This window comes from Branchiostoma floridae, chromosome 1 (assembly GCF_000003815.2).
Source record: "Branchiostoma floridae strain S238N-H82 chromosome 1, Bfl_VNyyK, whole genome shotgun sequence".
NCBI lineage: Eukaryota > Metazoa > Chordata > Leptocardii > Amphioxiformes > Branchiostomatidae > Branchiostoma > Branchiostoma floridae.
Window position 1 is genome coordinate 29808441 of NC_049979.1, and position 15348 is coordinate 29823788.

Sequence of the window (15348 nt, forward strand, 5' to 3'; positions counted from 1 at the left end):
AGGAGTGAATAGTAGGTCTTTGGTCTTGAAGTTATTTTCAACAGTTTGGAGGTGAAGTGTTGTTATAAGAAGTAAGTGTGCTTACCTTTTGTGTGAGGAAGTTTTATCTCTACATAAGCAACACACTTTCTTCTGTGAGATTTGCATGTGTCAAGGTGGTGTGGCCTGCATATTTCAATGTGTGGTCTGCATGTGTATAGGCGGTCCGGCCTGCATGTCTTGTGGCGGTCCAGTGTGCATGTTTAGAAGGAAGGAGTAACAGGTTGGTGGTTTTGAAGACATTTATCAAGAGTTTGGAGGTCAAGTGTTGTGATAACAAGTAAGTGTGCTTACCTTTTGTGTCTGGTAACTTTGTTTGGCCTTGATGTCTGGAGGCAGTCTGGTCTGCATGTTTCAATGTGTGGTCTGCATGTGTATATCCGGTCCGGCCTGCATGTCTCGAGGTGGTCCAGTGTGCATGTCTAGAAGGAAGGAGTGAATAGTAGGTGTTTGGTTTTGAAGTCATTTATAAACAGTTTGGATGTCAAGTGTTGTTATAACAAGTAAGTGTGCTTACCTTTTTTGTGAGGAAGCGTTGTCTCTGCATGTGTCGAGGTGGTCCGGTTTCTGTGTCTCGGGGTGGTCCGGCCTGGATGTCTCGAGGTTGTCCAGCCTGCATGTGTCGATGTGGTCCGGACTGCTTGTCTCGAAGTGGTCCGGCCTGGATGTCTCCAGGTGGTCCGGCCTGCACGTCTGGAGGTGGTCTGGCCTGCATGTCTCAATGTGTTGTCTGCATGTGTAAAGGTGGTCCGGCCTGCATGTCTCGAGGTGGTCCGGCCTGCACGTCTCGAGGTGGTCCGGCCTGCACGTCTGGAGGTGGTCGGCCTCGATGTGTCGAGGTGGTCCGGCCTGCATGTCTAGAGGTGGTCTGGCCTGCATGTCTCAATGTGTGGTCTGCATGTGTACAGGTGGTCGAGCCTGGATGTCTCGAAGTGGTCCGGCCTGGACGTCTTGAGGTGGTTCAGCCTGGATGTCTCGAGGTGGTCTGGTCTGCATGTCTGGATGTGGTCTGGCCTGCATGTCTCAATGTGTGGTCTGCATGTGTAAAGGTGGTCCGGCCTGCATGTCTCGAGGTGGTCCGGCCTGGATGTCTTGAGGTGGTCCGGCCTGCACGTCTGGAGGTGGTCGGCCTGGATGTGTTGAGGTGGTCCGGCCTGCATGTCTAGAGGTGGTCCAGCCTGGATTTCTCGAGGTGGTGCGGCCTGCATGTGTCGAGGCAGTCCAGTCTGCATGTCTAGAAGGAAGGAGTAACAGGTGGATGGTTTTGAAGACATTTATCAACAGTTTGGAGGTCAAGTGTTGTGATAAGAAGTAAGTGTGCTTACCTTTTGTGTCTGGTAACTTTGTTTGGCCTTGATGTCTGGAGGCTGTCTGGTCTGCATGTTTCAATGTGTGGTCTGCATGTGTATAGCCGGTCCGGTCTGCATGTTTGAGGCGGTCAAGTCTGCATGTCTAGAAGGAAGGAGTGAATAGTAGGTGTTTGGTTTTGAAGTTATTTATCAACAGTTTGGAGGTGAAGTGTTGTTATAAGAAGTAAGTGTGCTTACCTTTTGTGTGAGGAAGTTTTATCTCTACATAAGCAACACACTTTCTTCTGTGAGATTTGCATGTGTCAAGGTGGTGTGGCCTGCATATTTCAATGTGTGGTCTGCATGTGTATAGGGGGTCCGGCCTGCATGTCTTGTGGCGGTCCAGTGTGCATGTCTAGAAGGAAGGAGTAACAGGTTGATGGTTTTGAAGACATTTATCAACAGTTTGGAGGTCAAGTCTTGTGATAACAAGTAAGTGTGCTTACCTTTTGTGTCTGGTAACTTTGTTTGGCCTTGATGTCTGGAGGCAGTCTGGTCTGCATGTTTCAATGTGTGGTCTGCATGTGTATATCCGGTCCGGCCTGCATGTCTCGAGGTGGTCCAGCACTTGACACGGTCCGGCCTGCAGGGATGGAGGCGGTCCAGCGTGCTCATCTTGACGCTGTTCGACCTGCATGTCTTGACACGGTCCGGCCTGCAGGGATGGAGGCGGTCCAGCGTGCTCATCTTGACCCTGTTCGACCTGCATGTCTTGACACGGTCCGGCCTGCAGGGATGCAGGCGGTCCAGCATGTTCATCTTGACGCTGTTCGACCTGCATGTCTTGACACGGTCTGGCCTGCAGGGATGGAGGCGGTCCAGCGTGCTCATCTTGACGCTGTTCCACGTGCATGTCTTGACACGGTCCGGCCTGCAGGGATGGAGGCGGTCCAGCGTGGTCATCTTGACGTTGTTTGGCCTTGATGTCTGGAGGCTGTCTGGTCTGCATGTTTCAATGTGTGGTCTGCATGTGTATAGCCGGTCCGGTCTGCATGTTTGAGGCGGTCAAGTCTGCATGTCTAGAAGGAAGGAGTGAATAGTAAGTCTTTGGTTTTGAAGTTATTTATCAACAGTTTGGAGGTGAAGTGTTGTTATAAGAAGTAAGTGTGCTTACCTTTTTTGTGAGGAAGCGTTGTCTCTGCATGTGTCGAGGTGGTCCGGTTTCTGTGTCTCGGGGTGGTCCGGCCTGGATGTCTCGAGGTTGTCCAGCCTGCATGTGTCGATGTGGTCCAGACTGCTTGTCTCGAAGTGGTCCGGCCTGGATGTCTCCAGGTGGTCCGGCCTGCACGTCTGGAGGTGGTCTGGCCTGCATGTCTCAATGTGTGGTCTGCATGTGTAAAGGTGGTCCGGCCTGCATGTCTCGAGGTGGTCCGGCCTGGATGTCTTGAGGTGGTTCAGCCTGGATGTCTCGAGGTGGTCTGGTCTGCATGTCTGGATGTGGTCTGGCCTGCATGTCTCAATGTGTGGTCTGCATGTGTAAAGGTGGTCCGGCCTGCATGTCTCGAGGTGGTCCGGCCTGGATGTCTTGAGGTGGTCCGGCCTGCACGTCTGGAGGTGGTCGGCCTGGATGTGTTGAGGTGGTCCGGCCTGCATGTCTAGAGGTGGTCCAGCCTGGATTTCTCGAGGTGGTGCGGCCTGCATGTGTCGAGGCAGTCCAGTCTGCATGTCTAGAAGGAAGGAGTAACAGGTGGATGGTTTTGAAGACATTTATCAACAGTTTGGAGGTCAAGTGTTGTGATAAGAAGTAAGTGTGCTTACCTTTTGTGTCTGGTAACTTTGTTTGGCCTTGATGTCTGGAGGCTGTCTGGTCTGCATGTTTCAATGTGTGGTCTGCATGTGTATAGCCGGTCCGGTCTGCATGTTTGAGGCGGTCAAGTCTGCATGTCTAGAAGGAAGGAGTGAATAGTAGGTCTTTGGTTTTGAAGTTATTTATCAACAGTTTGGACGTGAAGTGTTGTTATAAGAAGTAAGTGTGCTTACCTTTTGTGTGAGGAAGTTTTATCTCTACATAAGCAACACACTTTCTTCTGTGAGATTTGCATGTGTCAAGGTGGTGTGGCCTGCATATTTCAATGTGTGGTCTGCATGTGTATAGGCGGTCCGGCCTGCATGTCTTGTGGCGGTCCAGTGTGCATTTCTAGAAAGAAGGAGTAACAGGTTGATGGTTTTGAAGACATTTATCAACAGTTTGGAGGTCAAGTGTTGTGATAACAAGTAAGTGTGCTTACCTTTTGTGTCTGGTAACTTTGTTTGGCCTTGATGTCTGGAGGCAGTCTGGTCTGCATGTTTCAATGTGTGGTCTGCATGTGTATATCCGGTCCGGCCTGCATGTCTCGAGGTGGTCCAGTGTGCATGTCTAGAAGGAAGGAGTGAATAGTAGGTGTTTGGTTTTGAAGTCATGTATAAACAGTTTGGATGTCAAGTGTTGTTATAACAAGTAAGTGTGCTTACCTTTTTTGTGAGGAAGCGTTGTCTCTGCATGTGTCGAGGTGGTCCGGTCTTTGTGCGTCGGGGTGGTCCAGCCTGGATGTCTCGAGGTTGTCCAGCCTGCATGTCTCGATGTGGTCCGGCGTGCATGTCTCGAGGTTCTTCGGCCTGCATGTTTCAATGTGTGGTCTGCATGTGTAAAGGTGGTCCGGCCTGCATGTCTCGAAGTGGTCCGGCCTGGATGTCTCCAGGTGGTCTGGCCTGCACGTCTGGAGGTGGTCTGGCCTTGATGTGTCGAGGTGGTCCGGTCTGCATGTGTAGAGGTGGTCCAGCCTGGATTTCTCGAGGTGGTCCGGCCTGCATGTCTTGAGGTCGTCCGCCCTGCATTTCTCGAGGTGGTCTGGCCTGTATGTCTCAATGTGTGGTCTTCATGTGTAAAGGTGGTGTGGCCTGCATGTCTCAATGTGTGGTCTTCATGTGTAGAGGTGGTCCGGCCTGCATGTCTCGAGCTGGTCCGGCCTGCATGTCTGGAGGTGGTCGGGCTGGATGTGTTGAGGTGGTCCGGCCTGCATGTCTAGAGGTGGTCCAGCTTGGATTTCTCGAGGTGGTCCGGCCTGCATGTGTCGACGTTGTGCAGTCTGTTTGTGTCGACCTGTGGTCTGCATGTGTATGGGTGGTCTGGTATGCATGTCTAGAAAAGGTGAGTCAATAAAAGGTGGTAGGTTTTATAGTCATTTAACAATAGTTTGGATGTCAACTGTTGTTGTAACAAGTAAATATGCTCACCTTTTGTGTGAGGTAGCTTTGTCCGGCTTTTATGTCTGGAGGCAGTCTGGCCTGCATGTATCAATGTGTGGTCTGCATGTGTATAGGCGGTCCGGCCTGCATGTCTCGAGGTGGTCCAGTGTGCATGTCTAGAAGGAAGGAGTAACAGGTGGATGGTTTTGAAGGCATTTATCAACAGTTTGGAGGTCAAGTGTTGTGATAACAAGTAAGTGTGCTTACCTTTTGTGTCTGGTAGCTTTGGCCTTGATATCTGGAGGCAGTCTGGTCTGCATGTTTAAATGTGTGGTCTGCATGTGTATAGTTGGTCCGGTCTGCATTACAGTAGTTCAAGGTTATAAGATAGTATTGATATAGAGGGGTTTGAGTTTTTACAAGTGTTTTGCTAGTTTTCATACAATGTCACCTGATAAGGATGACTAAAGTGAAGTGACATGCAATGTTGATTGTCAATGAAAGTGGGAAGTTGTACACAAAACAGAAATTAAAGCAGTTGAAATGTTACTACATGGAGACATGTTTTGTATCTTGGGACAGCAAGAAATGTTCAGTGGTATATTCAATGAGAAGTGTATTTGCAACAGGGCTCTAGCCAGCGTCCGTTTTTCCGTCAATGGACGGAAATTTGCTGCGTCTGACGGGAAAATTTTCAAACCAATCGGTCATCCTTGACGAACAAAAATCCTTGGTGGAAGCTATAGGCGGTTTGCGGACGCCGTCCATGGCCATAAAAAAAGCCACACACTTTTTGTTTTGCTATATTTTTGATTGCTGACAATGTGTGTCGGCGCCCGTTTCGCATACTATAATCTTATTAAAACCCATTTTTCATGGTCTCAGTTGAGTGCTTCTAATCAATTTTCGTGGTTTTTGCGACAACTGGAATTGGCGGAGGGGAAAAATTCCGAGCTGGCGAAAGCCCTGATTTGCATGTTCTTGCCGAGGGCTGATTGCAACATGAAGTATACAGAAGATATAGTAAACATACATAAAATTACTTAGTAAGTAATTTGGTATAGATAACAATGTTGACAAGTGTAAACAAGTAGTTATTCTATCAATGATGTTGACTGTTGAGAGCCACTTGTCTAGCGTTTATTCGCGATTTCCAGCATATCGAGAGCAGGTTCTTACGCTGAAAAAATTATGGTCACACCGCATATTAGGACCTGATCCGATCATATCGCAAATCAGCACTCTCCCCTCAACAATACAACTCTCCACTCAGAAAAATGTTTGTACCCAGTTTTTTTAACTGATCTTCGGTAGGTATCAGCTGTCTTATTGTGAAAGTTGTCAGACGCCGCTAAACAAACGTACTGTAGATCTGCACTGAAAACAAACATGACCGTCGGCGGCCCGGCCCGTCTCAGGCATTTTCTGACGTTGTCTTCATTCCAAGGCCATTTGTAGATTATTCTACGGCAGAATACAACATTAACGACCTGCCATGTTTACTCATCAAAACATACTGTATTTCAGTATATTATAGACTCCTTCATGTGGTTTCCTGTGGTTTCCGTGTAAGGCTGACTTGTCCGTTATAATACAAAAAAGGAGATGGTCTTATGAGGACCGTACGTAGACGACAGAGTTTTTGTTACCGTAGGCTGGGCCTATGATTAACTTTCATGGATATGTCTTTTTTAAAGATTACCAGGAAATAGCAATACACTATTAGGAATTTTTAATCAGCACAAAATGAACTCCAAAAGGAACAAAAATATTAGATGATGGGTACTAACCTGTTCTGCAGGAGTTGTTTCACAAGAGTGTTCTCGACGAACAAGGGAGAAATAGAGGTATACCGTTACACCTCGATGTACGGATACTTGTTGTAGAACAGAGTGGAGTGGAGTGGATTAACGTCAGAGTTGAGTAGAGTAGACTTTTTGGTAGGAGTGTCGCTGCTGTAAACCAGGCCGTAAACTGCGAAGGGAAAGAAGTCGTATTTCCGTTGTAGCAAAGCACAAAAGGTACAGGATGATCGTAAAAAATTTTGACAACGAGATAAGATGGGTCTTGGGTGGAAACACTCGGAAGAACAACCGAGCAAGGTCTTAAAGAGGATACGAATCGAACTGCGTCATAAACTGAAGTGAAGACCCGACTTGGCATGAACAACTGACGTCATGCAGTTAGAGTCGTAGCTGGTACTTCCAGGTACAGTATCCCATAGGCCACTAAGAATTTTGCATGATGAGAACTTTTGTGTACAGTACGTTTTAGAAAAGAAGTGCAATTTTGTGCGTTTTTGCTTGCGTTGTTGTCTTTTTTCTTCTTGCTGTTTAGTCAGGATCTAATTATAGCTTTTTGTTTAGAACTGCAGTGAATGTATGATTGACCAAACGAGGGAGCTATGTGGTCGTGAAATTTGGGTTGTGTTATTTGCATATTGGATAAACACGAGACAAATAAAGCAGATGTAGGGTGGCCTTGCTTTTTTCACTTGCACAAAATATGGAAGTATTAATTAAAGAGGCTAATCGGAAGATATTGGAACGACAATTACGCAACTATGAATGATTAGTCTAATGTGCACTCTATCATATTTTTTGTGGGTCGAAGGCAGCCACCATGAGAGATCACGAGAGGCCGAAAGCTGTGCTCTGCTAACGTTACCTATTATGGCCATATGGCTAATCCTTGTTCTTGCCCGGGAGCCGCTGTACTCACGCTGTTTACAGTCGAACCGAAGCTTAAATGGGGTTTCCTGTGGTTTCCGTGTAAGGCTGACTTGTCCGTTATAATACAAAAAAGGAGATGGCCTTATGAGGACCGTACGTAGACGACAGAATTTTTGTTACCGTAGGCTGGGCCTATGATTAACTTTCATGGATATGTCTTTTTTAAAGATTACCAGGAAATAGCAATACACTATTAGGAATTTTTAATCAGCACAAAATGAACTCCAAAAGGAACAAAAATATTAGATGATGGGTACTAACCTGTTCTGCAGGAGTTGTTTCACAAGAGTGTTCTCGACGAACAAGGGAGAAATAGAGGTATACCGTTACACCTCGATGTACGGATACTTGTTGTAGAACAGAGTGGAGTGGAGTGGATTAACGTCAGAGTTGAGTAGAGTAGACTTTTTGGTAGGAGTGTCGCTGCTGTAAACCAGGCCGTAAACTGCGAAGGGAAAGAAGTCGTATTTCCGTTGTAGCAAAGCACAAAAGGTACAGGATGATCGTAAAAAATTTTGACAACGAGATAAGATGGGTCTTGGGTGGAAACACTCGGAAGAACAGCCGAGCAAGGTCTTAAAGGGATACGAATCGAACTGCGTCATAAACTGAAGTGAAGACCCGACTTGGCATGAAGAACTAACGTCATGCAGTTAGAGTCGTGGCTGGTACTTCCAGGTACAGTATGCCATAGACCACGAAGAATTTTGCATGATGAGAACTTTTGTGTACAGTACGTTTTAGAAAAGAAGTGCAATTTTGGGTGTTTTTGCTTGGGTTGTTTTCTTTTTTCTTCTTGCTGTTTAGTCAGGATTTAATTATAGCTTTTTGTTCAGAACTGCAGTGAATGTATGATTGACCAAACGAGGGAGCTATGTGGTCGTGAAATTGGGGTTGTGTTATTTGCATATTGGATAAACACGAGCTAAATAAAGCAGATGTAGGGTGGCCTTGCTTTTTTTCACTTGCACAAAATATGGAAGTATTAATTAAAGAGGCTAATCGGAAGATATTGGAACGCAACTATGAATGATTAGTATAAGGATGTCTTGGAGTAATTAGTTTGTAATTAACTGCATAATTTTTTCTGGAACTAGCGGATTTTTTTGTGGGTTCCAGCTTTGGTTCCAGACACGTCATGGCGTGTTATTTATTACATAGGAACTTTTTCTAGACGCGGCCATATTTTTTTAGACGCGAGGAATATGCATGGATTTTTGGCATGAAAAGTGCGCCTGAACTGTCTGTCCCATGGGGGCCTGGCATGTTATTGCATGGCCTAAAGTTTTTGAAATAAGGCCTATTTCTAGACGCAGAAGCTTAAATAGCAGAAATGATCATTGTCTTAGTATAGCTTATATGCGTGCATAGCATTATGATTGGCATGCTCTGAAGACATGAAAACTTTCTTAGCCAGGAAAGCTGCAAGTGATAAATAAATGTATATAGACCTTATCAAGTAACAAGTAAGTAGTATATAGAGGAAAGGAGACTGACAGGGCTGATAAATATGCTCTAAATAAAAGAATGTGTGTTCAGGTCAAAAATTGTCCTTTGTCCTAGGGTACTGAAACTTATATCATATCATAGAGCCAGATCTGACAATTACAATGGTTTTTATTTCATCTTTCTATGACGTCACTGTCACTGTATAGGTGATTTTAACCAAAGGAAAGAACTGAAGAGTTTTGCATCTTGTTTGATTATTAATAAGATTAATAATATCAATAATATATATATATATGTTTTTTTTAATTCATCATGTATTCATCTCGGCAAATGTTCAGTTCCCTCACGGTTCTGTGTTAGTTATTCTGCTGATTTCCATGAAAGACTGAAGACTATATAGCCTCATCCCATTCTACATAGTAACGTTATGTGTATAATATGTAATAGCTTCCTTGAATTGTAGAAGTTGCCACGTATTTTTAGAATACTGTTTTGAGCAGTAGATTAATCATTCTTTTTGTCATCCTGGCAGGACTCCCAAGAGCAGCTGAAAGTTGAAGAGAACTGGGAACTGGCTGGCCCCTAGTACTAGTAGTAGTACCATGCCTGCTGTAGCATCCTCTCAGTCTACCTGACCACTGCATGAGGGTTCTGTTGTTGAGCCAAAAAACTATGTGGCTTAACTGAACAAAGTTCAACAGTTTCAAAATATGTTATTAAATGATATATCATAATTTATAGGCCACATTTGTGCAGCATTTGTAAGATAACTTAAGAACATATAGTCTACCTCTGATTAGTCTCCTTGGTCTCTACCAGACTCCGGATCGCTGGAAAATCGTAGAAATGGAACAAATAGGAATATAACCGGCCAGGGAACAGCTCGCGGTCGCGTTACTGTTGCTTAGCCGGCTATATTCGTCTGGCCGGCATACTCCTCTATTTGTACCATTTCTACGATTTTTTCCAGCGACTTGGAGTTTGGTAGAGACTAACCTCTGATGCTTGTAGCCTTTTCCCCTTTGATAAGGGAAATACACCATAAAATGTTATTGTATACAATTTATTACAATATTATTTCAATGGCCACCAAATTAGCAACCCGAAACAATTCATTACTGATTGTTAGATATGTTTTCACGATTATCAATTTGTTTTATTGTTTTTATTGTGTAACTGTTGGTGTACAAAGACTATTTTATAGTGACTTTTATTATGATCACATGGATAGGACCACCATGAAGTAGACAATAGGTTCAATAACTTAAACTAAAGTATCTAAAGTCATACTTTTTAAATGAAAGGTCTGTACAGTGTTTTTATTCATGTCATAATAAATATATTTGACAAAATATTTAATGTCTCAATTATTGTTGCACTTTCTACTTAACTATATATAATACAGTCAGTTCTCAGTCAGTGGTCCGAACATTTTCACTTTTTTTTTGGAATTTAGTAGACAAAAAATGTCAAATTAACAAGGAAACCATTTTCAAATGTATTTTTACGCAAAAAGACTACCCTATTCTAAACAAAACTTTATTCAGGTGCGTATGTAATGGTTGCTACCATGCATCTGCTTGAATCTCGGGGCTAAAATTGCGAGATCTCGCGTGATCTCGTGAAGTTTGACTAAATGTCGCGGCTAAAATCGCGAGATCTCGCGAGATCTCTTGAGGTTTGCCTGAATTCAAGATGGCCGCCATTTGTCTATAGGTGAGATGCCGCAAGTTTCTATGTGTATCCAAGCTATGTTTCCTCGTTCAAGATGGTCGGTGCCGGAAGAATGACTCGTCCGGCGGCGAGATATTATCAGTGGGGCGGAGTATGTTCTCCCAAGAGCGAATCGGCCGGAACAACCGACAACGACGACAGCAACACCGACTCGTACTCGTTTACCTTCGTCTACGCCGAAAACTCGAATGGAGACCGAATTGGAAGCAGAGATTTTGAGCGTGTCTCGCGACTTGGAGCTGTTGCAGGCCGACTTAGATGTACTGGGATTGAACAGCGGCCAGCGCGAAAACACCCGAAGAGCACTTCTTCTCCCTAACCTGGCGTGACCCAAGATGGCGGCGCTAAGAGTCCAGCTTGCCGCTGGATTTGTCCCAGGAGCCTTTGCGGTCCAAGATGGCGGCGCCCACATTGTAAACAATGGAGGACGGTGTGACTAGGCCTTTGTAACAGGACAGATTTACCGCACTTGACAAACGCGACTAAGAATCATCTTTGTCGCTTTGTTTACAGGCACGGACGCATAGAGCCGTCACATCGAAGGAACGTAACTCTTCATCCGCTTGGACTCTCTGATGTTTAACAAGTTCTACAAAATGTTGCGAGTTCTTCACGTGATGGATATGCTGGGTATGTTCCAGCAGCGCTGACAAAATCTCAACAAGATGTTTAGCACATAGACTTTCTGATATTTATGACCTCCTCCTGCAAAAAAGTGGTGTGTTCCTGACATAACTGATGGAGATCGATCGAAAATGTAGGGGTAAGTCCCTACATTATATTAGTGTTGGAAAGGAAATTTAGCATTTCCCTATAATGTATTCTAGCAACACAGATGAAGTTTCATCCAATGCGTCAAAATGTATTTGGCCTGTGCAGGAATGGGTGTGTGGCAATGGAATGCAACGTGATTTCTAAGAAACGTACTATTGTTGGTGTTTGTCGGGGGTTGGCTGGAGACTCTTATTGTGTGAAACAAATTCTGATGATGTAGTCAACATGGTTTGAATTGTTTAGCAACTATCAAGAATAGGGCTGTGTACCTAAATACCTGTACCTGTATCGTACCTAAAAAATTGTTTAGGTACAGGTCCGGACCTAAGCATCTGTGTACCTGTACGTAAACACACTAAATCACTATTAAACACTACTTTTTAACACTGCTGGACAAGATATCCCGAATCAACAATGACGATGGTGATAATTTTGGAAAAAAAACTTAAGAAAACTTGCAAAGAAATTGTTTTGAGATTGAAATATGTAATTCTTCATACATAGATGACAATTTGTCACAAGAAAAGACAGTTAGCTACATGTTTAACTTACATATACTTGGTTAAACTTTTTTAGGTACAGGTGTACCTCAAATTTGTTTAGGTACACAGCCCAAATCAAGAACCTTAATGTCACATACATCCACTCATATCAGAATGAAAGCTGAGATATTCTGTTGAGTCATCCACTCATAAACGATAGGCAGACTCAGCAAAACACAAGTACAGGCTGTGTAAATTGCCAGCATCATTTTACTCACTTCATGTACTGTGAGGTCAATGGATGGAATGCTGTATGAATGTAAATGAGAATGCAACAGAATAATGCAACAAACGTATGGAATATGTAACTGGTTCAGAAGTTTTAAATAGTTAAAGGAGGAATGTTGTATGAGTAATTGCACTTGTTCATGGCATAATAATGTTTTTTGATAAGTGAATGTTCTCCTTGTCGAAAGATATTGCTTTGTTAAATGAACGGACCTATGTTGTACAGAAACAGAAAGTAAAACTACAGTGAGCCGAACAGTTGACTTGTCTTTGCTACATTTCCATCTTGAACTTTCTCGTTACATGTTTGACTAAATCGGTAATGGATAAATACTAGTATGTAGAAGTACAAAAATAACTTTAACAACAAAAATAGTTGAAACAAGTATCAAACTACTGCATGGCTTTGTACAGCACCACTGAGCAGTGTGCTATAGTGGCCAACTTTTATATAATGTAGAAATCCTCTTTCTGGTTTGTTTTCAAAATATAAACTCTTTGATATAGTATATCTCTATCTTCACAACAGTTTTACTTTTGAATGAAGTAACATGTACAGAGTAATATAAGCTTCCCTCTCCGTGTTATGATTTGGAAAACCTATTAGGAACATCACAAGCTGGAATCGTCTTGCACATGATAATTTCCATTTGATGTAGTCGAATAATGTTTTTTGAAAGCTTTTTTTTGATAATGGAGTAAAAAAGGTTAACCTGAACATGTGAAATATGCACAAGAAGGTTTTTCTCATGATTTTGCAATTTTTTCAACAAAGGCCCAATATGTATGAACGGTAACAATAAGAATAACAACATAACAAAAGGGAAAATATACAATTTTGGTGGAAATATCCCAACTTTAACAATTTTAAGTGATTTACACCATAGACAGGAATGCCTATGGGCACAATTTGCATATGCAGCATCATACTAAATTTCAGATCATGTACTATGCAGGCAAAGGCATAAGAGGTAAAGCTTTAGATTTGCAGTGTATAAATGTCAAAAGATCCCAAAGTTGAACAATTTAAAGCAATGTGTACCAGAAGTGAAGATGAAGTATTGTGGGCAGTTGTTTTACATACTTTCATGCCAAATTTAAGGTTGTTACTTGCTTTCAGTACATGGGCATATGAGCCAAAAGATATATATTTTTAGTCAAAAAAGGCTCAGGCTGGAAACCTTAAAATAACTTATGTGTAATATGATCTATGTAGAAAGTATTAATGGCGTCCTGTGGGCATACACGTCGCATGCATCTCTGTATCAAATGGCAATAGGTTGTAATACCGTGGCAGATTGGCTCGGAACATATACATTTGGTGTAAAAATATCCAAAAATGCTAAATATAATAATTTCTAAGGCCTCTATTAAAAAAGGATGGGAATGAAACGCTTGGGGCTATTTGGTATGTGTATCTTCATATTAAATTTCAGCTCATTTGGCACAAAAATAAAATATATGTACTTGAAGATTTCACAGGAGAAAGAGAAGAGTCAGAATGAAGGGCAATATATTGTAATTTATACTGTAAATTTAAAATGAAGGTATGTTTAGTCAATGTTTATGTACTGAAACAAATCAGGAAAGAGGTCTTCTGGTTCTAGAATGGGAGACGGCCAGGCAGATATGGTAGTCATGATGCTTTCAAGAGTTTCCTGGAGGGATGGAGATGTGCCTGTAGAGATGAAGATGTGGAAATATTATGTCACATTGTGAAGGATGCATCATGACACATAAGAAAGGTGAGTAGAAGGTACAACATGAGATGGGTTCTGAAGATGGGTTTGACTACTGCAGAAGGAAATGGTGCTTTTTGGAGTTTCCAGCTGGATAGAGCTACATGGATGATTTCTTCTTTTCATTTGTCATCATGAGTCACTCTGGAAGGAGTCCAATAACAGGTTGTAGGTTTTTAATGGCTTAAGAATAGTTTGGATATCAAGTTTTTTATAACAAGTAAGTGTCCTTACTTTTTTTGTCTGGTAGCTCTGGCACATCATCATCAGCACGGTGTGAGGTCTGCATATCTGGAGGCGGTTCAGGCAGCATGTCACGAGACGGACTGGTCTGCATGTCTATGGGTGGTCCAGCGTGTATGTCTCGAGGTGGTTCAACCTGTATGTATCGAGGTGGTCTGGTCTCTATGTCTATGGGTGCTCTGGCCTCTGTAGGTGGTTGGCCTGCACATCTGGAGGCAGTCCAGACTGCAGGTCTCGGAGCGGTGTGGTCTGCATGTGTATGGGTAGTACGTCGTGGACGTCTTGAGGCGTTGCGGTCTGCAGATCTTGAGGCGGTCTGGTCTGCACGTGTTGAGGCGGCTGGGTGTACATGTCTCGAAGTGGTGTTGTCTGCATGTCTAGAAGTAAGGAGTTCAATAATGGGTGGTAAGTTTTGAAGTCATTTAATAATAGTGTGGAAAGTACATCATTTTACAAAAACTACATGACTTTTGTCCAGTGTAGGAGAATTGTGAACATTCCAGCTGAATAGAGCTGCATGGGTGAATTCTGCTTTGTCATCATCAGTCTGTCTCAAAGGAGTCTAATAACAAGTTGTAGTTTTTAGAGTCATTTAACAATAGTTTGGATGTCAAGTGTTCTCATAACAAGTAAGTGTCTTTACCTTTTGTGTGAGGTAGCTCTGTGACATCATCATCATATTGTGTGGTCTGTTTATTTGGAGGTAGTTTGGTGTGCATGTCTCGTGGTGCTCCGATCTGCATGTCTCGAGGCGGTGCAGGCTGCATGTGTATGGATCCTCCAGCCTGTACGTCTGTCGGTAGTGTGGCCTGCATGTCTCGAGGTGTTTCACTCTGCGTGTCTCGAGGTGGTCCGGTGTGCATGTTTCGACCCTTTCCACTCTGCATGTATTGAGATGGTTTAGCATGCATGTCTCCAGGTGGTTTGCTCTGCATGTCTCCAGGTGGTGTGGTCTGCATGTCTCCAGGTGGTTTGCTCTGCATGTCTCCAGGTGGTGTGGTCTGGATGTCTCCAGGTGGTGTGCTCTGCATGTCTCCAGGTGGTATGGTCTGCAGCACTCTTATAGCCTGCAGGGATGGAGGCGGTCCAGCGTGCTCATCTTGACCCTGTTCGACCTGCATGTCTTGACACGGTCTGGGCTGCAGGGATGGAGGCGGTCCAGCGTGCTCATCTTGACCCTGTTCGACCTGCATGTCTTGACACGGTCCGGCCTGCAGGGATGGAGGTGGTCCAGTGTGCTCATCTTGACGCTGTTCGACCTGCATGTCTTGACACGGTCCGGCCTGCAGGGATGGAGGCGGTCCAGCGTGCTCATCTTCAGGCTGTTCGACCTGCATGTCTTGACAGGGTCCGG

At 43.7% G+C, this 15348-nt stretch overlaps 2 protein-coding genes across 15 annotated transcripts in view; both read right to left on the bottom strand.

Annotated features, from left to right (window-relative positions):
* The window catches only part of LOC118414155, a 12738-nt gene extending 4797 nt beyond the window's left edge, over positions 1 to 7941 (bottom strand). For 2 of the 14 annotated variants that reach the window (XR_004830920.1, XR_004830919.1), the window contains exons 1-8: positions 7547 to 7941; positions 6344 to 6527; positions 4602 to 4729; positions 3840 to 4506; positions 3147 to 3273; positions 2503 to 3055; positions 334 to 461; positions 86 to 242 (exon numbers count right to left, since the gene is read on the bottom strand). Coding sequence is in view for 11 of the 14 variants with exons in the window: in XM_035818025.1 (XP_035673918.1) it covers positions 897 to 1273; positions 1835 to 1861; positions 2308 to 2409; positions 2504 to 3055; positions 3147 to 3273; positions 3840 to 3989 (1335 nt within the window). In the remaining 3 variants the exon portion in view is untranslated. Of the gene's footprint in view, positions 1 to 85; positions 243 to 333; positions 462 to 557; positions 1274 to 1834; positions 1862 to 2307; positions 2410 to 2502; positions 3056 to 3146; positions 3274 to 3368; positions 3526 to 3616; positions 3747 to 3839; positions 4507 to 4601; positions 4730 to 4820; positions 4838 to 6343; positions 6809 to 7546 lie in introns of those variants that run through there. The other 12 variants (XM_035818025.1, XM_035818042.1, XR_004830921.1 and 9 more) reach the window with 12 other exon arrangements.
* Positions 7942 to 10254: 2313 nt separating this feature from the next.
* On the bottom strand, positions 10255 to 15348 carry LOC118414233 (extensin-like). The gene is made up of 3 exons (XM_035818137.1): positions 14638 to 15348; positions 13986 to 14371; positions 10255 to 13690 (listed from the first exon to the last, which is right to left on the bottom strand). The coding sequence occupies exons 1-2, from the start codon at positions 15329 to 15331 to the stop codon at positions 14163 to 14165; spliced, it is 903 nt and encodes a 300-aa protein (XP_035674030.1). The 5' UTR covers positions 15332 to 15348; the 3' UTR covers positions 10255 to 13690; positions 13986 to 14162.